At 35.1% G+C, this 25500-nt stretch overlaps 1 protein-coding gene across 26 annotated transcripts in view; it reads right to left on the bottom strand.

The window, feature by feature from the left end:
• LRRFIP2 (LRR binding FLII interacting protein 2) overlaps nucleotides 1-25500 on the bottom strand; it is a 53212-nt gene that overhangs the window by 19012 nt on the left and 8700 nt on the right. For 10 of the 26 annotated variants that reach the window (XM_071736106.1, XM_071736116.1, XM_071736115.1 and 7 more), the window contains 12 exons: nucleotides 23584-23688; nucleotides 16172-16258; nucleotides 14675-14725; nucleotides 11975-12028; nucleotides 10229-10294; nucleotides 7757-7822; nucleotides 6233-6307; nucleotides 5481-5528; nucleotides 5342-5386; nucleotides 3941-3988; nucleotides 3789-3842; nucleotides 1056-1163 (listed from right to left, as the gene is read on the bottom strand). In XM_071736106.1, the coding sequence (XP_071592207.1) occupies nucleotides 1056-1163; nucleotides 3789-3842; nucleotides 3941-3988; nucleotides 5342-5386; nucleotides 5481-5528; nucleotides 6233-6307; nucleotides 7757-7822; nucleotides 10229-10294; nucleotides 11975-12028; nucleotides 14675-14725; nucleotides 16172-16258; nucleotides 23584-23673 (792 nt within the window). In that variant the 5' untranslated portion in view covers nucleotides 23674-23688. The remainder of the gene's footprint in view (nucleotides 1-1055; nucleotides 1164-3788; nucleotides 3843-3940; nucleotides 3989-5341; nucleotides 5387-5480; nucleotides 5529-6232; nucleotides 6308-7756; nucleotides 7823-10228; nucleotides 10295-11974; nucleotides 12029-14674; nucleotides 14726-16171; nucleotides 16259-23583; nucleotides 23689-25500) is intronic. The other 16 variants (XM_071736132.1, XM_071736127.1, XM_071736129.1 and 13 more) reach the window with 10 other exon arrangements.

Genomic DNA, 25500 nt, shown 5'->3' with positions numbered 1-25500 from the left:
ATCACCTAGCCCAGTCTCCCTCCTTTGGAAAAGCAGAAGGGCTGCCAACAATCCAGGTAAGCTGGGGCTTTATCTAGCTCAGTCTGACCAGCTCCCAAGGACAGAGGTTCTCCAGCCTTGCCATAATCTGTCAGAGTGCAGCACCAGTGTCCTTCTGGAGCTTCTTGCAGTGGCTCATCTCGATTTACTCATCTGCAGTGTGAGGCTGCTTCTGCCCCTCGTTGCACCATCTGGCACGAGTATGAAGAGTTTAGCTCTTCCTTAACCAAGCAGTAGCATCCCCATTGCCCAACTAACTACAGCCAGCTCTCCCAACCTCTCCTCCTCCTCTGCTAACTCTCATATTTCAAAGACATGCTTAAGAACAGATATTCCCCCTTTCTTTCCCCCCCATTATTAAACACAAGAGTTGAAGGCAAGTAACAGGAGCTTCTAGAACTTATGGCAGTAACTGAGAGAAGGTGGCTACTTTTGTTGTGAACGATGTTCAGCCTAAAGGGATGCACAGGAACACCATAGTAATGATTTGCCTGTAACACGCTCTACAGACTTGGGATTCAGTAAAAGAGCATAGCCAAAAAGGACAGCTCCAGTTCTGGATCCTCACAAAATGTCACCCTAGGTGAACAAGCACTAAAATGCACTGACGGGGATGACAGTTTTAAGAAATTATTTTTGGTCACTAAACCTAGTAGTAGAATTCAAAAATTAAACGAACTCAAACATTGTTACTTCCATAAGGAAAACCCCATTTTACATTAAAGAGATGCTTAGGCTTATTTCACGCAAAAAATGTGAAGTGTTAACACATGCCACATGCTTCTAGCAACAAGCAAAATCCCCTTAAAAATAAAGCAGCATGCTTTTTAAGAATTCTGACTCTCGACGTGTTTATTCAAAAAAACCCCAACCGACCAGCGCCGATCCATCCATCAGCAAACCAATTTGCCATTAGATAACTTGGAATCCTTCTGCAGTATTTACTCTTTCAGACTATGAAAACAAAATCCATGCATTGATAAGTTTACTGCATTCAGTACAAACATTACACTCACACTATTCAAACCTTGGACATCATCTGCATCGGACACAATGCTTCCCCTGCGGTTGGAACGACTGAAATAGTCGGCAGCAGTTTCACTTAGATCAGAAAAATCAGAGGACTTCAAAAGATAAGGAGAAGGGTGAAAGAGAACTGAAGATGATACCACAGAATGAAAAAAAAGTTTATTTTAAAGTAAGAAAACACAAATAGGAAATCCTAACTTAAATATCCATTACTGCAGTGTATTCTTGTGTTTCTAAGAGTTTAGCGGTTGTAAAATCTTACTCTTCTAGATTTTTGCTATTTTAAATGTTCCTACATAAATAAAAAGTGTGCCACACTGATATGAATATTTCAGTGAGAATGTAATTTTTAGTAGTTTTCCACATGCTTATTGTTCTTATGGTTCACAGTATCTAAAAATGAAAACATTTCATATTTATTATTTTTTTTCTCAAAGTAAAATAAAATATAATTTGAGATACAAAAGGTTGTAGTACTAATACAGTGTTAAGCACAGTCTAACAAAGTTACTTCTTTTTGTAGGTCATGAAAATATATATATAAGCAGAAGTTGATACATAAAGGTATTATTTTTCTTTACAAATGTTGTCTTTGAATGAACACAATCCCAACATTAATAGTTATGAATAAGATCTGGGCTTCTTATCTTTCATAATTTTCAGTGCCCTCACAATAGAATACAACCTTACTCCCCAGAACTTTGTCAGACAGACACCTTAAAAAGCTGAGGGAAAAATGGTAATGATGAACACTACTGATAAAAAAGGCAAAATAAATCTAACTGCATTATTCATTACAATGCTGAGGGAATTCAAGTGAAATATTTAACTGAGAAAAACATTAAATACTATATTTAACATTCATAATAAGAATAGTAGGTCTATCAAAACTGTTTTATTGATCCCTTTATATTTCAAAGGCAGGCAGCTCCTGTCAACATTACATTTAGTTTTAAAAATGATTATACAACAAAGAAAATTTTTAAATCAACAGTTTAAAACACATTGTCTTCATCCCATTTTCACAATTTCAATAAAAACATCTTCATTTCCTTTTAGTTGATAAACACCTGTTTTAGATTATACATGCTCTGGACTACAGAATTTGTATTTTTTCTCACTGCTAGGTTGTTATGTTTCTCTGACAAAGAATTTTCCAGATCTAACTATATCTACATTTTAAGCAACTACTTTTTTAAAATAAGAAATATATTTTCAGTTAGAAATTTGCCAAAACTTTGCCTCACTTGCATTTCAGAAAGTATAATGATGCTGAACAGATGCTTACAGAAAAAGAATTATATCATATCATTCATATGATCAATTATATTTCAATATAATCTATGACAACACTGCTCTCTTTTCAACAACAAAGTTAGTTTTGAATGAAAAAGTCCATACATCTGATAAACCTTAATCTTCCTCCTTTTATACTTTTTGCACTTGTTTCTCAGTGGGTTTATTATAACCAATAGTTTAACATGGAGATGCACCATACAGTGCTTCCATGGTGTTTTCCACTATTTCCATCTTCTCTCACACTTTTTGATTTCCAGTGAGTACTTAGCTGACTACCAGTGCACTACCCCTAATGAAACCCAAAAATTAACCATAGGAATGGTAGGAAGTGAAAGTTATGAATAAGAGACTTCATCTGCTCAATATTCTTCTCAGATTTTTTTCTCTAAACAAATACACTTTGAACTCTACTAATCATTCACTCGTGTCAGTGAGTGATACCTTGACATTACTCGAATCATATACAGAGAACTGATATATATTCCTATATACATATAGGAATATACTTTTAAGTATATTATACTTTTAAGTACATAGGTATATACTTTTAAGAAATTAATATTAATGTTAAGACAAACTAAGGAGCCAAGTAGTATTTACTCAGATCAAGAGACATTAGAGATGGATGATAGTACTCTTTTGGAACTTCATAAAGCAACAGCAAATTCGCTTTTTCCTACACTTTCAAAAATTCACTCTGACATCTGTTGTAGATGAAAACTTCCGGTCTCTAACAAAACTCTTTTTACTTTTTTAGCCTCAATAACATTGTTAAGAATATCTAAAAATGAAAACAGGACAGAACATTTCGATTTATCCTACACCAGAACACTGGTATATTGTTTTGTGTAGCATGACAGATGAGCAGCTACATCAGTGACACCAAAACAGGGTAAACCTAATTTTAAAAAAAATCACTTTGCAGCATGAAAAGCCATCTTTGGAATTACTATTTTAACACAATACAGAGCCAGGAAAAAATTTGTTTTGAATACTGATCACCATAAAATGAGCCAGTTACTTCTTACTGCACAATACAGCAAAGTTTGCACTAGTCCTCTATCTGAAAAGTCCATGTGTATTGTAGCAGCAGCTTCATGTGCCTGCCTGATTACAACTTAAGGTGGTACCCCAACAGAGTACTATACTCAGATTCCAGTTGCTTCCAATTGTATACATTACAAACATTTATAAGATGTTTAGAAAAGCAAATTCCTTATTGCTTCTATATTTTGCTGTCCTGTGGCAGAAACATCACATCTTTCTAGAAATCACATCTCTGACAAATAACATTTTTCTGATGTGGAATTGAAACCCCGAGCCTGTGTGTTGGTCAGTAAAATGATCCCATGTGTCAATACTCATCATCACCGTGTGTTAGTATTAAAGCACTCAGCAAACCATGCAAGAGGAATGCTCACCACAGGGCTACTTCGAACTGAGCTTTGCCTTGAAGAAAAGCTGTACTCAGATGGCTAAAGAAAAGTTAAGGAAAATGTCACCATTTCCACAGATTTTTGTCGTGAGAAAATAAAGATGATGATAGAAACAACCAAAACCCTATTACACTTACAGTGCGAGAACTATATGAGCTATGTAATCCATCACCATACAAGGATGCCTGAGAAAGAGGGAATGAAATACTGCTTATGTTCAGTCTCAGAAAAAATTATGCCACGCTTTTATACACAGTGACTCTAATGCACTGTACTCCATTTATGCATTTTCCAACTAACATTGCACTTTTTGAAAGGAAAAAAAATTCTCAGAATTTCCAGCAGCATTTCCTCCTACTATTAAGGAGTCTCTCTCCAAATATAAATCTAAAGATTTCCTTGAAAAATAGCCAAATAGGTTTTTTTAAAAAATTACATTTAAATTATTTTCAGAAGAAAACTGAATTTAAAAGATCTAAATTGCAACATGGTTTTCACTGTTCTGACACCTTCAGAAGTTTTAATCCACCCGAGAACTGAAGCTTTATTGTAGACTTCTCGGTTTTACTTTGTGCTCATCTGTGCAGGTTTTCCTGAAGGAGAATGCTTCATGATAGAAGGCTGAAATATATCTATACAGTGGATAATAAATACAGCTCCAGGCAACACAATTAAAAGTCTGATGCTGCTTTCCTTTGAAGGGATCTCTGGTAGAAATTAGAATTACATGTATATCAGAACTATATGTGATAGTCATTACGGTTGTGTTCTGTCACTTAATCTTCTCAGGTTTTCTTGAGAATATGCACAAAACAAAACCACCATTATCTGTTTTGCAACATAAGTGCAGAACAAGACCTCACATAAAAATACGTGTTGATTTCCTAAGTAGTTTTAGCAGGTGTCTAAATAGCTGTGAAAAGTTGGATTTGAACTACTGCAGCAGTAAAAGCCAAGAAGTTACAGGAGTGCAGTCACTTCTTAAAGAAGACAGCTTTTTGTTGAGCTATCTTAGTCATTATTATGACAATTCTTGCTACTATTTTAGGGATACAGATTAGGTTTTCATCCTATTACATTTTGGTGTGATTATGAAATTTCAGTACATGGCATCTCATTTGAAAGTACTTAAAGTGTATTTACCAGAAATTTATGTGATCTCCTGACAATGATTTTTCCTATTCAAATGCTTACCTTAACATGTTTAAATACTTTTTTATTATTTTACATGCAGTTGTTATTCAGTATACTTAGATGAACTTGTTCTATCTCAAATATTCTTCTTCATTGTTGTATTCATAAACTTTATGCTTGTCTGTTAAAAGATCAGTAAAACAGCAACTACTAAAATACTTCAGAGGCTTCACCAAGCTAAAGCATTAAACTGAATGCCTCCACAAAATGACACAAGCTCCAGCTTAATTTGCAAATATGGGAGAAAAAAAAAAAAAAAAAAAAAAATCACACACATAGCATTGTCACACCTCATGGCCGTAGCACACAAATTTAAGGCAACCGTGCAAATGGTGCTTACGAACCGAACTGATACTTTTTATCAAACCAGTGTTTACAGAAGGAGACACCTAAGAAGAAAAGCGTAATTTTTATAATTTTTTATTTCTGAAGGTGATTCAAACATCTAAAGACAATAAAGATAGTATTTTGCACTGTACTAACCCTGTAACTCCTAGTTGTTGCTGCTGGATCACTGTATAGAGAAGATGACTGTAGTGTGAAAAACAGAAATTGTCAGAAACACTATTTCTGTGTACATTAGATTTTTTTTTTTTTATGTACTGCTTTATACCTAAGAGTTCCAAAGACTGAAATACTAAATTTCACACCTATAATAGACAGGAACTTTAAGAAAAGTGTAGGTAAACATTCCAATAAACCCCATTACAGTTGAAATAATCAACTAAAACGTTAAAGCAAACTAAAGTAAGTATTTTTATCAGAAGATTTGTAGAGGACAATGATAAGAAATTAAATAGTTTTCAAAAGACACATCGATTTCTTCTAGCTACTAACTTAAACCTGATCATAACACTAACTATACATCTCTCAGACCATTGATTTATCATTTATATGACTGTAAGCTTTTCTTTGTTTTTTTTTTTTAAACCAGGACTTTGAAAAAGCAAGTGTCAGAGCTGCCAGCTGTTTTCTTTATATCAATAATGAAACAAAAGCTGTTTTAAATTTGAAACGCCACATATGCAGAACACACAATAACTTGCACATTATCTGTTAATTTTATAAAAGACAACCCTTAAAAGCAAATACAAAAGTAAATACAGTTGTAACTACTATTAGTTGTAATAACTTGCAGTGTTACAGAGAGATGTTTGCTTCATATAGCGTAAGCAAACACAAATACATGAACTTTATATACATTTAAAAATGAAAATAGGAAGAAGGAGACAGACCCGAGTATGGTAGGAAGGAAGTGGTTTACTATATCTAAGGCTGCTATAATTTCTTTGATCATAGTAATTTCCACTCTGTGGGGGAAGAAAAAGAAAACATAGGTTGCATCTACAAATATTCTACATAAAAGTTTTATCTCAACATTGCCCAAACATTCCCAAGATAAGAACTTGTACAGAACTTGATAAAAATTTTCCCTATGGTTGACCTGAAATCCATATAACTTTCTGAAGCACATAAAGTGTAAAAAATCGAAAACTTAAATATGCTTCAGCATTATCTGCATTTTAATGCCCTGACCAAACAAAGAAGGAAACGGCTTTGGCTTTTTTTCCTCTATAGTAAATAAGAACCCAAAAATGTTATCTAAAGCCTGAAAAGTACAGCATGAAATACATGAAAAATATTATTCCACAAAGCTTGCTAATAATGAGCACAATGATTTGATTGACAAGGTTTTTTTTCCTTAGATACTATCCTGAATTAGAGCACTTGGGGAGAGAGGAGAACAGGATTTCCTAGGAATTTAAGAAGGGCTGGATGTTCACATGAACAGCATTATTCTGTTCCCCTACAACTGTTCTTTACACCCAGCATGTGTGCTGAGAACCTAGCAATTATTCTGGCTTAAATCTGTTGGGTTTTTGACACTTCCTATACGCATTGCATATATACTTATGCGTATTGTGAGGAAAAAAATTGATATATGCATATAAAGAAGGAAAAACAGATGAAGGCAGGGCAAAAAGTTGTGCTTTTAGAATGCAGCACTTTGCATCTCAAGAGGCCAAAGGAGGCAGAAAGATTCATGTTACTCATTTATTTAATAACTGAGGTTACAGAAAAACAGAACCTCAAACATGCAGAGAGACATCCTGTAATGTAAAAAAGGGAATATAAAAATTATTTCTGCCTTGTCTTAACACAGGGGTCCACTGTTGCTTTAAGTCGCTCAATCCCTGATGCAACTGCTAATTCATCACTGCCAAAACCCTCTGGAAAAATACATCAAAACCATTTCCTTTCTTGGATATTCACATCTTACACACTGAACTTTCTAGAATAGCTTTGGGAAGATCACAATGATCCATGTGCCCTTCTCAACAGTTCACACAGTAAACATCAAGGTTTATGGTAAATTCATTCTATTTCACACTTCCATTTAAAATATCTTTAACTGATAGGGGGCAAATAAAAGGGCAAATAAAAACAAACATATCTGTCCTAACTGAATAAACTTTAATCCAGAGAAGTGCCACTTTTTAATACTTTCAAGAGCCTTCCAAGGCCCCCAGCAGACCATGATTTCAATTCAGCTGTTTACATTCACGGGATTCCACTGAAAGCCACAGTTTCAAATACTCAACTCCAGATCTGAATTTGGTAAATACTAGAGGTTTCTTTTCTTCCCCTGAAGACAGGTATGCCTGTGTCTGTGAGCTAATAAACTTAGCCATAACTGTATTAGTACTAACTCCACACACTTAGTATATTTATAAGGAATATTGTAGGAGAAAACTAACCAATAAATCTTTATGGGAATAACCAGCTTTCTTCCTTGAACTGTGAGATTCACTGTAAGCATGACTCTAAGAATAAAATTTAGAAAATTAATACCACCATATAACAGCATTTTCAACCTTAGAATGCAAAGAAATTCAACAGAAGGACTTAAGATATTTATCACCTACAACAGAAACTTCTAACTAAGGAGTTAGAGCCACAGAATATCCTAAGTGATTAGAACAATAAGCAATACTTCCATTACTGTGTAAAAAAGAACAGAGAAATTAAATCATAGCCAACCTTATCTCTGATTAACAGACTTGGTTAAGCCAGCACTCATATTTCACAGAAAAAGTAAACTAAAACACCTTAACACTACAAATTATTTTAATTATTATACTCTGTTTGCTTAACTGTAGCAAATTCAGATAACACTGTTTAAATAAATTCATCTTTTGAAGTTGCTTATATATTCCTACTTCCAGTGATAGTTGGTGCTTGCTTAAAGAGATAGATACAAGTCCTACTTGGCATAATACCAATGAGAATATGACACACTCAATTACCCCTTTAGAACAGTAAAAAGGAATTTTTTATAAAATAACAGCAAACCAACCACCTGTTTTTATTCAGGGATGAAATAGCTTTCCCTTCAATTAAGTTCCTATATGAAAATTGAGAATACAAACATATTCACACACACTTCTAAAAAAAAAAAGAACAAACCAAAAAACATTAGTCCTCTGAGTGTAATCTGTGTATATCACTTCCCTACAGAGTTCAGAAATAGGATAAATACTGAAAAGTGCTTACTGTAAGATAGCTGTCTGCATATGTGACTTCCTTAGATGTTCTCCAAGATAAACTTTGTACAGCATACTATGGGAAGTGTTAGAATTGTACTGCTGTTCTAGGTCAGAAAGTGCAATACTACAAATGTACGTACTTTTTAAAAATCAATAATTTAGCCAGTTAGTGTCATTACACCTTAAAAACAAAGCACGAAAGAAGTCTTCACTCAAAGGCATGCAAGCTGTTAACATACAGGGACCAAGTATCTTGCAGATCTATCCTTAGCACTGTCACACTGAAGCAAAAGCAAATTAAAATCACACAGACAGAGAAGAAAAATAAAAAGAAAGAAAAATGAGTTTTTTCTCCAAAGAATTACTAAAAATAATTTAGAGAAAAATACAGAAAAAACCACATTGTACTAATTATGAAGCAATGGCATTTATCCAGTCTAAAGTGCATTCTGAGTTTGGAACACTAATAGCTTTTTTTTTTTTTCACATAACATCCCCATTTCAGAAAAGCGAGATAATTTTGAACAGCAGTGTGTTATGTGAAATACTTCATGTGGTTTTGGTAACAGAACTTGAAATAATTAAGCAGTTTCATATAGTAGGTTGCATTAAACTAAGAAAAGTTGTTTGTTTTTTTTTTAATTAGGTTATGTGATAAAAGGCTCATCTCCACACAGGCAAGGGAGCCCAGAGGGCCATCAGTTAGCTCCACTGTCGAGGTCTAAAATCTATCAAGATGTGGGGGCTTTCCAGGGCACCTTACAGACTGAGGGAGATCACTTGCCTACAGGGGATAGGAGACATGAGAATATGGAGAGGATCAGGGGAGGAATGAATCAAAGATGGGGAAAGGGAGGGATAAAGGTGTTTTCAGAGTGAGCAAGTGGGTGAAAAAGAAGGAAGGGTGGGATGAAAGGGTCAGCCACCTGTGTGTAAAGAGACTGCTGGCCTATCAGGCTTAGCAACTCAACAATACTTAGGAAAAGAGCTTTGTAACAATACTTATCCTGTGTCCCCATGTGCCTTGTCAATGTGCAACAGAAGAATTTATAGAGTGTGTACATTTTTTTTAAAACATAGAAATCATACAAAGTCTAAGCAGGCTAATTTTTTTTCTAGTTTAAGATTTCATAGGTGTATTTTGGCTATTCTGACTGTAGGTAAGACACAATCCAAAATGTTACTTAGTATAATTCTAAGGTTTCTTAGAAAACAAAACAAATTCATGGTAGTTTGAGAACATTATGTGATATACCAATAGCATGCTAAGAGTATTACCCAGTGTAACTCTCAATGTGAGAACTACTGAGAGGACTACCATTTAAAAAACTGTCTATTAGTATGTCTGAAAATTCCTTTTTAATTTTACAAAATACATTTTTTGTACCTATTAAGGTTGATGACCTTTGCCACTCTTCTAATATCTACAAAAGATAAGTAAAATAGAGACTGGAGGAATTAATCCCCTCAAACTCCAATTCATCTTGAGGACAGAACACTTACCACTTCTTTTGAGCCCTCAAACTTGCTATCCCAAAGTGTTCAACTAATCAATCGATGCAGCAGGCCAATTCATACCATTTTCCAAACAGAAGCACACATTCCAACTACTGCTTTGGTAAGTAGACACAAGATATGTTGCATTATGAACACATCAAAGCATGCTCATTCCAAGCTACACACCACAAGATCTCTCCTTCTGGAGGTGCTTGCTCTGCTCCTGTGAGACCCACTGACATCCACAGAGCTCTTCAGAATGAAATTGTAAAAATGTATCAATACATAAAATACCTATTGATCTTCACTGGAAGGCACAAAAGGTAGTCATATACTTTCAGAGTAAGCCTCCCTCCCTCAGATCACTTAGCTGTTGAGTTAAATCTCTATTCTTTAGTCAAGGATAAATTATTAACCCCTCCATCTTAGCATACTTCGTATGTTACACAAGGTAAAAGCAGATCTAAGCAAACCTGTACCAGCTCACAGTAAGAGTTACCACATAGCATATTTTATATGCTTTTTCTGTAAACCATTTGCTGTTTGGAAAGTCCTCAATACAACCTGATATTAATTATTTATTTGGTATAAATTGCAGAAACACTTAACACCAGGACTTGTAAGACACTATATAAAAACTGCACTTAACTGCTGAAATCACTCAGTAAATGACAATCACTTTTTTTTAAAAGCCACACAAGAAGCAGCTCATTCCATCTTCCAAAATAAAATACCCAACCCTTCTGTTTCAGTAATTTGTCCTTCTCCTGGCATATGTATCCATGTCAATGACAAGTTTATTTCCAAGCAGTTCTACTAAAAACAGGAACATGTCTACAAACACTCAAAATCATTCTCTAGCACCCAGAAAGAATACATGAGAGCCTAATACAATACAACAAATACTTCTGTTAGCAGTCTTTGGGATAGTCTGCATCATTCAGTTAAGTCTTTGACAGTTGTAAGTAATATATTCCCCCATTCTCAAAGAAATAAAACTCTGCATTATACCAAACTTTTCTTCAAATTGAATCCTAAGACACTACTATTTTTTCTTCCACAAATAGAAACACATTCTTACTTTTAAGTGACTGAAAAGACACAACAGAGAGCAGACAACCATCAGCATCATTTTGGAAGGAAAACTCACATTATAAATGAGTATTACTCATCTTCAGTAAATGGCATTGATTCAGACTAAGTCAGCAGTATATAAGTAAAATTTGCCTGTTTGCAAAATTTAAGACAGGGAAAATGGGAGAGAGATTCTTTTTCCCATTAGACTTCCCTCAAATGGACCAGTGCTTGATCACTGATAGCACTTTCATATCTGCCCATGGTAGCTGATGTGTAGCAGTAATCATAGGACAACTGCCATCTTCTGTAGGAATCTTAAAGCTCTACCATTAAGACAAGCCAAGTAATTCTTATTATTCAACAATATCAGAAGCCTGAGTACACAGCTTTTAAAAATAAACAAATCATGTTAAAGTGGAATAATACTAAAAGATGACACTTAAAACTTCTCATTTAGTATATTATATAGGATTGTTGACATTTATATACTTCCACAGTTTCCAAAGGCCTTCTCAATTATTTTCATCAGTGAAAATGTAATGTAAATAAATGTATAAGAAAACTGCATGAGGTGTTTGCAGTAAAAACACAGTCAAAGAATTAAAATGTGGCAATTGTGACAATTGAGGTTCTTCTTAAATGCAAAAACTAAAATAAATAAACTACCTTGTCAACATAGATGAAAATAAAATATCAGATGAACTGTAACATTACTTGTGACTTAAAATACTGACTCTAAAACTGCCAGTACTTGGAAGACTTAAAGCATCATCTGCTCCCTAACAAAATTAAACCAAAACTCAAACTTTTTTTAGGCTGTGATGGAAAATGGAAGTATACAGTATGAACACAAACCAAGTATGAATGCCGACCGGACCGGTGAGAATACCTGGCCCTCTCTGAATCTTCCTGAGAAAGAAGAGATGCAGAGTTATTTCATAGAAAAGAAAAAACATAGAAAAAAAGACAAAGTAAAAGGTGAGCAGCATGCTGTTAGCACTTTTAATGCTATGTATTACTTCAGACAACCTATCGTGGCAACTCCACTCACTCAAGTCAGAAGAACTGTGATTTCATCTGATCTGGATAAGTATGCCAACAACACACTGCATTAGGAGATGTGAATAAGAAGGGTTAATAAAATGAATATTTGGTGTTTAGTAGTCAGTCTGATTACTGTATCAATACAAAAAAGTAGAGGATTTCTTAACTGAGAAATTAAAAATAAAGAAGTGTAAAAGCTTTACAAAAAGGCAAGTACACAGTACTTGAAATAAATAGTATATAGTACAAGAAATTTACTATATAATTACTACGTAAGATTGCGAACATTTTAAAAGTTTTAAGAGGTCATTTTCTGTTTCCTCACACATATTTGAGATGTCTCCCCTATTACAGGAACAAAGCTTCTTAACCAACTGATCAATTCTAAGTTTTATAGGTAGTTCTGCTTTACGATGACAGTGAAAATAATAAAATCTTGAGGAACACAGCTAGCTAAGGTACCTTAGTATCTTTTGTTCTATTGAAACATCAGGGAATGTTCATATTGCCTCATGCAAAGGAGTATGCAAGACGTACCAGGCCAAAAATACAACTAATTTAAAATTAAACATTAAAACGCTTTACATGCCATAAACTTCTCCAATTTTTAATTAAAGTATGCTAAGAATATGCTAAATTTTAAACACGTACATTTAAGAGCTACAACAGGGCTCTAAAATTTCAAATCCTTCCCTTAAATGACCTTTCTACAGTTTTCTGTATGACAAAGCAAAGTTTGTAAGACAGTTCTTTCTCTTTAGAGTTAAAAGCTCAGCCTCTAGATCATAGACAGATATCTAAAGTCTGAAGCTGGCTTTCATACTGCTTATGGTCATGTGGTTATTATCTACATTATCATTGGAAATATTAACTTCTTTAATATTATTTAGTGACTATTCAAGAGGCCTAGTTAATACTCTGCAAGAAAATTATTTCCCAAGAAGGGTGGGTGGGGGGAAAGGTCAAGGTTCATTTAATATTGACATTTTTGTGGTCTTCTCTAGTGTCAATTAAGACTCGTCTTAATTGCTGGTGTAACACCCTGGCTAATAATATGCTCTTATGCAAAGCTTCAGCTTCTGATCAAATTTTCTGTATATTTCTGTAGGTCATTTACTAGGGTAAAAAGTCTCCTCCTGACATACAATCAGAAAATAGAAAACAGATGTTAAGTGTTGAGCATATTCAGGATAAAAGTACTACAGGACACTTTGTAAACAGGTAACTGCTGCTGGGAGCTATCAAGCCTGATTTCTAAAAAATTAAGCTTGAAATACGTGCTTTATCGAAGACAGAGGTTACATTTCCTGATCCAGAAAAGGAGTGCTCAGAAACCTGCTGAAGTACAAGTGCTTCTTAGGAGTCCAAAAAAACATATGTGGCATTCAACTGTGTGCCATTAATTTCAAACTGTGATTGCTCACAACTGCAACATGTATTCCACAGTTTGGAAACCCTTGCTCTCCAGCAAAAAAACACTCAAATATGTGTTCCATCAAGAGGTAACAGGCACCTATGTTGTTCTGTCTTTCTGACAGGAGAACTAATATATGTGCAAATGTCAGCTATGCAAAGAGACAATATAAAGTCAGCACAACTTTTGCAACTAACTATAGTGGCAGTTCAAGGATTTCCCAACAGAAGTGCTTGTTACCAGCCATGATAGTTTTCACTATTTGAAACTGTGGTTAGTCTTGGCATTTATTACTTAAATCTTTTTGTTTCAAAACAGTCAGAGTGGATGCTTCCCTAAAAATCTAACAAGAAATTCCCATGCACCTTTTAACAGGTACATGAAGGCTGGGAAAGGAGCTCTCTAAAGAAACACTGCAGTCCACTGAATAGAAGGTTTCTCAGATTATAACTCAACTGTCTCTACTAATTTCCACTTAGTCTATAATGATAGATCATTTGACTGTTCATTTACACAGAAGGAAGTGATTGTAAGGAGCAAGAAGTATAAGGATAGAAGTGATGTATGATGTGTTTTCTGGTTTTGTTTGGTTTGTTGTTTGTTGTTTTTTTGTTTTGTTTTGTTTTTAATTTCTTTTTGCAATTACTTTTTGAAGTCATTGAATTGGCAATCATCAGTAAAAAGACTAACATTTGCCACATAACTCAGAGGAAATAATATGCAAGTCTGCTAAGGAACAAAAAGAAACTCAAACCTCAGAAATTCACTGAAATAGAAACATTTGCTATTGAAAATATGTTTACCTAGACTGAGAGTAATGTAATTTCACTTTAAATTGATTCAGAACTTTAAGACAGCATATGATGGAAAGAAACCCCACTTCATTTTAAGCATAGCATCTCATTTCATAGTTTATCATTTGCTGCCATGAAGCATACTCCGCATACCCGCATCCATATATAGTTCATTTGTAATTGTTTTCAGTAATAAAACACTTTCAAATGGCACACAGCAAACCATTAGTAAATTACTTCCTCCAGATTCTATGTTAGCTTTCTGAGTGGCAAAAACATGCACAACAGGTGGTTTTAGCCTACCATCCATTTCTGGATATGAGCCCATTTTCTATCATATGAATGCTGAGAAAACTATAGAATGTAAAAACAAAAACAAACCATTTACAATATACATTAGTCACCACACAAGACTAGATTCCTAAATAAAAAAAATTTAGAAAAAAAAAAAATCTAATTGCCATGTTATCTTCAGTACAATATCAGATACCTACAGCAGTTAAATGCAAGTATGGAATAATAGGAAGAATATAAATGAAGGCAAAAACATGTTATGTAAATCATACTTTTTATCATCACAGCAACCCCCTAATGTGAGCATTTACATGGATTTGAATGTAATCATGCTAAATAATATATTCTCAATTTCATGGAATGTCAAAACCTGAATCAATTGCAATAACCATTAAATAATCAGTCTGCTGAAAATCTAGTTCCTAGATTTATTTTTTTTTCATCAAGAAACGTAAATTTTAGGAGAAATCTGCGGAATAACACATAACCATATGTATAAATATTACCCTAATTCCATTTTTTTTTTTTAAATAAAGATCCTGACATTAGGTATTTACTGTCAACACTGAGCATAATCCTTATGGGAAAATATTGTCTGAAGGCTTCATATCCAAATTATCAGGTTACTAAGAATGTTGTAAATACATTAAAATAGAATAAAATAATTTTCTCTACTTTTTCATAATTATTTCTCCTACACATTAGGGAGTGTACATTTTGGGTACCATCATGTTTATTATTTATCATGTGCTGTCAGTTATCCATATTTAAAGGGCCTTTTGAACAGCAACAACAGGCAAAGAGTTAAGTCACGTGTTAAGTAACCATGAAGTCACCAGGTGTCTCAGCCACAAACCTATTTATATAAATCCAGAGGATATTAAACTTTGTGTTATAGAAGTTAAAAACTATTCTCTATACAAAATTATTTATGCACATCTGAGTTCTGGACATTGTCGTATCTTCTCATTTAAAATCAAATAAGCTGTAATTTGAAAGCTGCAATTTGAAAGCTGCAGACCTTTAAATAGCTAATGATAAACATTTAGATTAAGCTTTGTCCAATTCTGATTACTATTATTGAATTTACTCCATTTGCTAAAGGTAAACCATTTAGAATCTGATTTTGCCTGTAAAGCAAGATTTTAGTCGTGTTAAAAATGTTTTATTTTTCATTTGAAAACAAGAGTGACAATAACCTATTTCGCATAGCAGATTCTTTTCCACAACACGAGTGTAACTATTAAAGAAGTTTAAAATGAACATTCAGATTAATGTTTTGTGAGGTGCTAGCCACAGTTAAGTACAAGGCAAGTTATCCTTTCAGATGTACAACTTCTGGGGAAAGAGGAGGGTATGGGAGGGAGAGAGGATGACAGTTGTCTGATGCTGAAAATAACAGCATGCAGCCAGAAGACACAAAAAGACAAAATCCGATGCAAGTACAGAAATAAAAAACTTTTAGAATTTTAGTAAAGATTTGCAATAATTTTTGATTTACATTACCTCTTTTTGCTGTCGCTCCAGCTCTCGCATTCGTATATCTCTTGCTTCTGCCCGGGCTGCCCGCTTGGCTGCAAGCCTGGCTTCTGCCTGCATGCAAGTTGAAACACTGGAGGTTAGAGACACATTTTTTGTGTAACAGTTTAGGTACTCAATTTAGTAACTTCTTCACAAAAACACATTAAGACTCTAATATTATAATACATAAGCAGTAAAAAAAAAGAGACACCTTGGAATGAAATTTCAGAAAGGATAAATACCTAAGCCCTTACAGATATCAGTACCAGTCAAAAGAACTACATGTTCATAAAAGAGCTGAGTTCAGAAATATTATTGTCACTTGGCTGGTTTGGGCCAGGATAAAGGTAATTTTCTGTCTTGTACTTTTGCTTTCAGCTAAGTCTCTTGTAAGCAGCTGCACTTGCTGAAATTAACAGCAAGTTTCTCAGTCAGTGTCTGCTTCTAGGACTGACAATGCTCGATGTTTATAGTTACTGCTGGAGACTGGTGTGCAGAGCCAAGGACACTGCTCAGCTCTGAGGAACATTTTGCCCTCCAGAAGGAGAGAAGGAGTAAAAAGGTCACACCTGCATCCCTCCTTTGGGAAGGAACGGACAAGATAGATGGCCAAAACTGACCAAATAGAATATTCCATCCCATACACGTCATACTCAGTATAAATTTGAGGGATCTCAAGGGTCAAACCCCTTTTTTCCTTCCCTTCCTGCTACCCTTCTTCGCCTGTCCCTGTTTGCTTTGGCATCCTGGGAGGATTCCATCCGTTCATCTGCCTGCAGTTCTGATCCCTGCCAGCCTGAATCCCTGTGTTCCTGCCTCCAGCTCCTGACTGCTGCTGACTCCAGGAGTCCAGCCTGGACTTTCCCAGGGCTGCCCTGCAGCCTCAGTGGTGATGTGAGAGTTATTGGAGGAGAGGGGGGGAGGAATGTGGTATCCATTTTCTTGTATATTTGTATATATTTTGTATTTTTTCCTATTTATCATTACTGTTTTATTAAAGTTGTGTAATATAGTTTCCAACCCATAAGTCTGGTCTCCCTTATTCTCTCTCCTTTCTTTATCAGGGAGGAGAGGGGGATTAATAGAGAGCATCTGTTATTCAGTTTAATTGCCAGGACAGTGTTAAACCATGACAGTCACTAAATGTAAAAATTCATGTCTTGTGGACTTTAACAGGACTTTGCCCATGCAAAGTAAACAGGCATGCATGCAGCTGCAGTATCACTTGCAACAGAAAGGCATTAAAACAAAAGAGAACGAAAACAGAAGATAGTAAATAACTGCTGCTAACACAATATTTAAAAGCTCTGCTAAAATTTCAAACTATTTAAAAAATAAAATTCAGAAGTCAAATTACTTCAAAGAGCAACCATAAAATCAAACCAATTGGACAAAACAAATTAAGATTACAGCTCCCAAAGACCTAACTTACATCTTCACCAACACCAAAAGGGACTCACCTACCTTTCTACTCAAGCCCTTACACTCCCATCACCTTCCTTAGACACAGCTCCAGCACTAACAATCTGCTTCACACCACCTGAACTTGCTACCAGACCAGAAAGTTAACAATAAGTAGTTTTGTTTTCTGTGTTAGTGAAATGAATTGACTTGTACAAGGATCTTGCAAACACCAGACACAGCAAAAGGGAGATGCAGGACAAACAGAAGCTATACCCCCTTCTTTTCAGTAGCAAAGAGCTGTTGGATCTCATTCACTGCTTGTGAGACCTGGTTATTAACTTCCACTTTCTATCCAGCCTCTTCAAAAAAGAGGCACATGATTTTACAGATCCTAAATACTACCTCAAATTTTATCAGTTAATTAACTGAGGCAACAATTTTTTACATAAAGCTAATATTTTTGGAAAATACAAGCTGTTCTTTTCATGTTTGAATAATGAGTCAATGAAAATTCTCTTAAATTCTTGAATTAAACCACTGCAGACAGGTTTTCCACCAAAAATTCCAGTTGTCTACTTAATGTTCATTAAAAACTTGAGAGAAACAACAGCAGATGAAAATTCCAAACTCCTAACATAAAAAGCATTGTTTTATAGAACCTTTTAACAATCTAAAATTCAATGGAATTGTGTCTTTCACCAGGGACTGGTTTTCCTGCTTTTGCCACTATCACACCATAGGTTTATGAAAAGATGAAAAACCTACAGAATAATGGTACTTCCAAATAATTGCCTTCTACTGCACTTCAAGAGAAAAGGGGAGCGTAACTCAACAGTTTAACTTTTACATTCCACCACTCTCTCACGATCTTCCATATTCCTACAGCAAACGCCATTTCTTCCAATTTACTAAACCCTTGATAAAAAAAGAGCAAATGTCTGTCATAAAATGACTCTCTGAAATTGAAGGAAAAAAAGTATCTTTTTAGTGAAACATTTTAGTAAAAAACTGCTTGGCATTACATTAATTATTAATCTGAACAATCACATTAGTTTAGAAAGTATTAAATTTCAACAAGACAAAGAAGTTGGCAACTGAAAGCACAGTTCTTGGGCTTCCTTCACCAAACCTTAGAGCAAGAGAAAAATTGCATTAGTAATTGACAGGGCATCATATGGAGTAATTATTTCTTCTCAGCAGAACTGCTAAAGAGCAGACCTCATGTTATTAATCAAGCCCTTGTATATTTTGATAGCTATGTAATTAGAAAGATATAACCAAAATTTAAAAGGACAAATTTCTCTCTGGATTCTGATGTTCACTCTGCTGTTACTGAAGGAAGTCCAAAGAAGTTATAAACTGAATTTCAACCAGTAAACACTTCACAAATTAAATTCTTCAGTGGTGTTGAAATATCTGCTTTAAATATCTGTTTAAATATCTGCCAAGGGAAACAGAGTGCCATGACAGCATTAGTTGAAAAGCTGAAACTATCTGGACTCTAGAAGTAGCACAGAAACAAAATCTAGACTTTTTTTAAAGAAAAACCAACCAACCAACAACAAACACACACACACAGACCAGCAAAAGGACATGCAGGCCTGTTATAATGCTTTTCTAGTTCAAGTACTATTGGAGAGCCTTCTAAATATATCAATACTCCTTGCTTATAGGAGCTTTAGAGTCAGTACAGGTTGCTCTCGACAGCTTGCACCAAAAAGAAAACAAAACACAAAAAACCCCACTAGATACTGGCCACTGGTCTTGATTTATCAAGTTTCATTGGTCCTTATTCTTGACACTAACTTTAGACCAGACACACACAAAATATATTATTCATTATAAAGATATACTACAGTATCATCTCATTGAAGTACAGCTTATTAAAAAGTGATACAACATACCAAATTCCTATTTTTCTGACGTAAAGATTAAGCTGTAGACAGCAAGGTCTAGCAAGTCTGACACTTTAAAATTTCTAAAGGAACTTCCAGATGCTAAAAAGAAATGCAATAGCTCAATCTTCTTAAACACTACAACTACAAACCTGTTAGAGCCATACTAGGACTCTTGCATTGGTGGCTAAAATGTTAAGAAATCTTAGTTATACATTCCATGGGGCAACAAGAACCCACAAGGTATAGATACAACAGATCTGCATATGATTTATACAGAGAAATGATCAAGAAAGAGCAGAAGACTACAGAGGAGATCTTTAACATGAGATTGGGTAGAAAAAAACCTACTACTTTCCTAGGAAGAGGCCCTCAAGACTTGTTTTGGATAAGCAAAAAAAGGACTGATAAAGGACTAATTAATAACTAAATCTGTAAATACCATTTTTACATATAAACACTCATACGACTCCCTATCTTTCCCCTCATATCCTAAGGACAAATATGTAATTTAAAAGCAGGTGTCGTAACTGTAGTTCTTTACGTATTACCTCTGGTACGAGTAACAAAACAAAGGAATCTGTTAGCTGCCAAGTTCTAGAATTCTTATTTTCAAAATAGGTACCAAAAAGCGTTACATGCAAAATAAGAGTAATGTTTTCCTGCATCTACATAAACAGCATTTCATTCTAGAGGAATATGATGATCCTGGCTGTTTTCAAGCAGTTAAGCTACGCACCACCTTGAAGCAGTATTAGCTTTAATTAGGTTATTTTATTGCATTTGTAGTAAACACACAGGCAAAAGAATGTTCTCCTTCCACCACAGGTGACATTTTCATCTAAAAAGCAATTGCTAACAGCAATTTACATCAATTTAGGAAACTGTCTGCTTACTTAATTTTAATCTTTTAAGCATTTCAAGCCATTTTGTCTCAACTTCCGAAATTAACATTTAGTTCTTCACTTAAATCCAACATATTTTTGGCAAGAAATAATGCAGAAAGGAGAAAATAACAATATCTTAATTTGAATGCCATCGGAAGATTCAGTCAGGTGTATTTCCTTTCTGATACATTTTTTCTTTGTTTCTCCACAGCAATGACCAAGTTCTTCACCCATGTAAGAAGGGCACTAGTACACAGAATTGATATGGTAAAAGTTCCCCTCTGTGATAAGCAAGGAAAAGGCTAATATCTGACTCTGTAGTAGAGACAGTAATCTTCCTCTTTCCCGTTGCTTGTGAGAAGGAATTCAGTAGAAAGCCATAGTATTTTGGTTTTAATTTTCATACTGTAGAGGCAATTCATTAATTTGCTCAGATTCAGCATAGAAGTTTCCTAAGCACAAAATAAAATGGAAAGGTGGCTGATGCAAGTGCAGAAAGACAGGATAGGAAAGGTAAATCCTCATGGTCCCTTCAAACTGCTGCTTATTGGGTTGAGGCTGATAAGATGACACGAGTCAGACTCTTCTCACTTTCTGGCATGACATTCATTGTATTTAAGCTTGAACTGAAGTCAACAGAAGAACACAAGTGACTGAACTGTCTGCTCCTGCAGATCAGGCTGGTCTTGGAGAATGAGATCTCAAGTAATGATAAGAAATGCCTGGTGACAACAGGTTAGTGCTGAATATTTAAAATTAACACAACAATTTGTCTATAAATTAAAGACAAGTGAAGCATATGCCAGCTGAAGATGCGCTGTCAACAAAACAGCTTTATAAGCAGAGAATCTCCACAAGAATGCAGGAAAAACAGAACCTGAGATTGTATTAGCTGTATACAGTGTAGAATGTGAATTTAACCTTGAGTATAAGAAAAAATTGTATTTAATTATTTGCCAAACAAAAAGGACTCCTGCCTAAGAACCTAACCATGGGAGGGGTCCAAAGCTGCACAAGACAATCCCTATTATTTGGAAAGGCAGAACTTTCCATAGGACAGAAAACAGGGTCTTCCATACCAGCCAGCTTCTATTTGTCAATCTGAGACAAGTAACAGCCTCAGAATCCATTACAACAGCTACCAAAGGAACAATGAGAAGGTAGTATCAAGTAACTCTGCAAATTTTCAGGAGACAATATTTTGTAATTTTTTAAAAAATTATTTTTAAATAAGATTTAGCTGACTTCAAATTAACATTGCTATAATCAGAATTATATAATTGCAAATGTACCACGTTATTGTACTTGGGTGCATTTACTCAGTTCCTTTTCTCCTTGCAGGGAACACCTGGACAATATTCCTATACCTGTTCCCACAGCTTTTGAAACAAACATAGCAAATTTTTAATTCTCTCCATTGTACCAAGGTAAGACTTCCAAACTCAACAGCTACAACTAATCTCACTTAAGATACTGAATAATATGGGGAGTGCATTGCTTCTAGAAAAGCATACACAGATCCCTGTCCCTGGATACTTAATTCTACCTCAGTTTCAGTGAGCACAGGAAGACTAACACAATACAATACAGAGTCCACATGAAAGATTTCTGGTAACTCAGTTGTTCTTGGAAAAAAACTAATTCACTCCATTACTGATGTTTTAGCACACCTGTGCCTTTTTAAGTGCAGAAACATTGCAGAAGAGTTTGTTTTGATGCAGACTCCTACAAGGAAGAGATACAAAAGAACTCTGAATGTTAAAAGTGCTAATACTACAAGAAATGAAGGGAAGGAGACAACCAACAGGTGAAGTTTTATGATGCAGAGAAAAGATGGAGAAAATAAAAGTCTCACAGGCAGTTGTTTGACCAAGACACTCAGATCCTGTGATAGTGTCCTTGTCTTCCATTAAACGTTGACTCATCAGACTCAACTGGGGCAAAAAATTACTATATAGGAATTAATCTAGTGGATCAGTAGCAAAGAGTTCTTCACCAGAAAGCAGATGTTTGTTGGTACCAAAAGGAAGATACCACTTTTTTTGACACATCCTGATGAACAAGCTGATGCCACTTAACTGGCAACATGCAGAGAACATTTAGTATAAATTTCAAGCCAGATTCCTTCTCCTTCATAAGCTGTTTTGCCAAAAAGTGGGATGTGAAACTTGTTGAGTGAGACAGTACATAACCCAAAGTCCCCAACGAAGTGTATCTGGTACAGTGAGAACTTCCAGAGATTTGGTGTAGTTTTTGGGTAGGCCACCAACTACACAAAAATTTTTCTTTGACAGAGACTTTCCCATGCCTATAGTCTGTGATGGCTACATTTGAAAATTCATAGTCCTACCCAAGACCTATCACCTACCTTATTTTGTCTTACATACACACATATGTATAATACTATACACACACATATATGGACAACAATTTCCACTACAAGGCCTATCAAAATCTGCATTCTGTCAACTAAGGTGTGCAGCTCTGCAGACAGTATAGCTCAAAGCTTCTGTATCCACTTGGATACAAATAGTACTAAGGCTTTTGTTTCCAAGTCACAGCATTTCCTCCCAGAAAAAAAAAAGTCCAAATAGAAGCCTGTAAGACTAAATTCCAGCTGCCTCCTTCCTATATCCTGTGGGACAAAAATTCCCCATTGTATCAACTTCTTGTTAATTGCATTTTTGGATGGTTACCTTTAGCTCTCTATTTCTCTAGTGGCTACTCTGTTAAGAAGGTCCTGCTATAGGGCACATATTATGCTCATTTTGACAGAAATGTGACTTTGAACAATTGAAATAGAATATACTACAAATATATTTTAATAATGACTATTACTCATTCAACATATACACTATAATACACTCTACTTAAGAATACTAAGTATTGTAAAGGAATAGATGTGACTTTTTTTTTTGTTTTAGACCTGAAATAGCAACTGGATTTCACATTTATCTTTAGCTGACCATAGAACTATCAGTAGAAATATCTGATAGGATTATGTGTGAACCTGTGAAGGTACACTGATCATAGTTTCATTGTGACACTTCAGTAAATGTGATTTACTGATAGAAAATACTTAGTTTGTATTAATTATTATATTTCTTGCTAATTACACTTTTTGATGAACAGCTTAAAATTTTAACTGTTTGGATAATGAGATTATTTTCTTCCCTATTTCTGAATTAAAGACAATTTGAAATCAACAAACCTCTCTGGCAATGTTACTCAGAGCTTCATCTTCTGCAGAAAATCTGTCTTTCACTGGAGTTCTCTTCCGCCCTGATCCAGGAGTTCCCATTTTTATTCTCTGGTTCTGTATTTGCAAAGAGGGAAAAAAAAAAAGCTCAGATTAGACATCTGGAATTAAAAACAAATCCATGCTCCTAAGTATAATAAATTTTCCAATTCCTTAGCTACACAATGCTCAGGAAAACGACATGCCACTGAGACAAACTTATCCAGGGGCTGTATTTCTAGGAAATCACAAAATCTTATGGCAGCTCTATAGAACACCACAGCATCCTACAAGGTGCACACAGCATTTTTCTACTGAGCAGAACCCATCAGTTTACATAGAGCTTCAAAGTTATGCACAACTGTCAACTGCTCCTAGCTCAATGACAAAAATACATACCCTGTCTACTTTTCATAACGCCCAAAAATGAGTATTAATTTAATTTTAAGAGCCTGAAGAAAACCTGTAGGCAACAACAGGTTCAGGAATGAAACTTAAATGATCATTAGAGCCCTGGATTTAGCAGACAAACTTTTCAGAGCATCCAGCAGGTAGACAGGGTTACATTTAATACAGCTGTTCTCATTCAACTTCAACTAGCAGAAGATTGCAGCTTTCATTAAAAGTTTTACGATAGTTGAATTAAGAACATTTATAGACAAACATTCATTTGCTTAATCTTAATTAAGAGTCTTAATTTAGGACATAAACAGAGAAACACACTAACATTGTGCTCCCAGAGTAATACATCAAGTACCCTCTTAGTCTTACTTCCAGAAACCTCCATTATCAGTTGCAAGAATATAAAAAAACATCACCAAACTAAAATATAATACATACAGCCACAGACAGCAAAACACTACTCAAAAAACCCCAAGCTAAATTAGGTTCTTCAAATAGTCTCAGGAAACCCTAGTCTCAGACTTCTAGGTCCTTCCAAATGTTAGATTAGAATTTGGTGGTAGTCCAGCTATTTGAAAGAAACAAGATAAGTGTCCCACACATGGCTTGGGAAAATACCTTTTAGAACAAAAGTTTCTTCATGTAAAAGAAGAGAACTATGACTGACTACCCTTGTGAAAAAAAAAAAACAGTGCAAGAACTATCTTTCCTATTGGGACTAACCAGCAAACATTCAATAATTCCTTACATTTTAATCAAAGGGGAAAAAAAAGAGAAGTGACTGCTATTTTTGTGCATGCACCATTTTTACTTTTACTATTTTTATACAACAATCACAAAGACAAAATATATTGGGGTACTTTCCAGCACTTGAAGATCAAGTTACACCATAGCTCCCCCTCTCACCTCCTATATTTTAGCTTCTACACTTCTCCCCTTCTACACCCAACTTTGTGCTACTAGTTCTCTCCTTTCCTTGCAGGAAGTAAGTAATTTATTCTGCTTCAAACTCTGCAGGTATTTTACAAGTTTTTATGTGCTCAGACAAGGGAAACAGAATATTTGCTGAGAGAAAAGAAAATAAAGACTTTAAACTAAATGTTCTCCTCCTTAGGAGGACAGATAACAACTATACAATAATCTTTTTCATTTCCAGTTGCTATTTTGAGGCCAGAACTAAACACACTCAATACTGCAGGTGCACAGCTCCACTCTGAAAGGAGAGCTTGCAGTGTTTGCAGATGAGGAGTAGATACCACAGTACCTTAAGGAGCCAGAGAAGATGCATTTCTATTGTGCAGTAATGAACACATTCCTGATGGGGAAACAGGGACACAATTACCCTGCTGGAATCCATCCATTTCTCCAGCGGCGGCTCATTCATTGTGCACTGAGGAGTGTCTGGATAAAATACAGTCATTTGGACCAACACACAGAACTCACCTGCCAGGGAGTGTTTTTATTATCTGCCTGTGGCTCACGATGCAA

The sequence above is a fragment of the Heliangelus exortis genome, chromosome 2, assembly GCF_036169615.1.
Source record: "Heliangelus exortis chromosome 2, bHelExo1.hap1, whole genome shotgun sequence".
Lineage (NCBI taxonomy): Eukaryota > Metazoa > Chordata > Aves > Apodiformes > Trochilidae > Heliangelus > Heliangelus exortis.
Note: the sequence above shows the minus strand (reverse complement) of the source record. Positions and strands in the feature narration are given on the sequence as shown.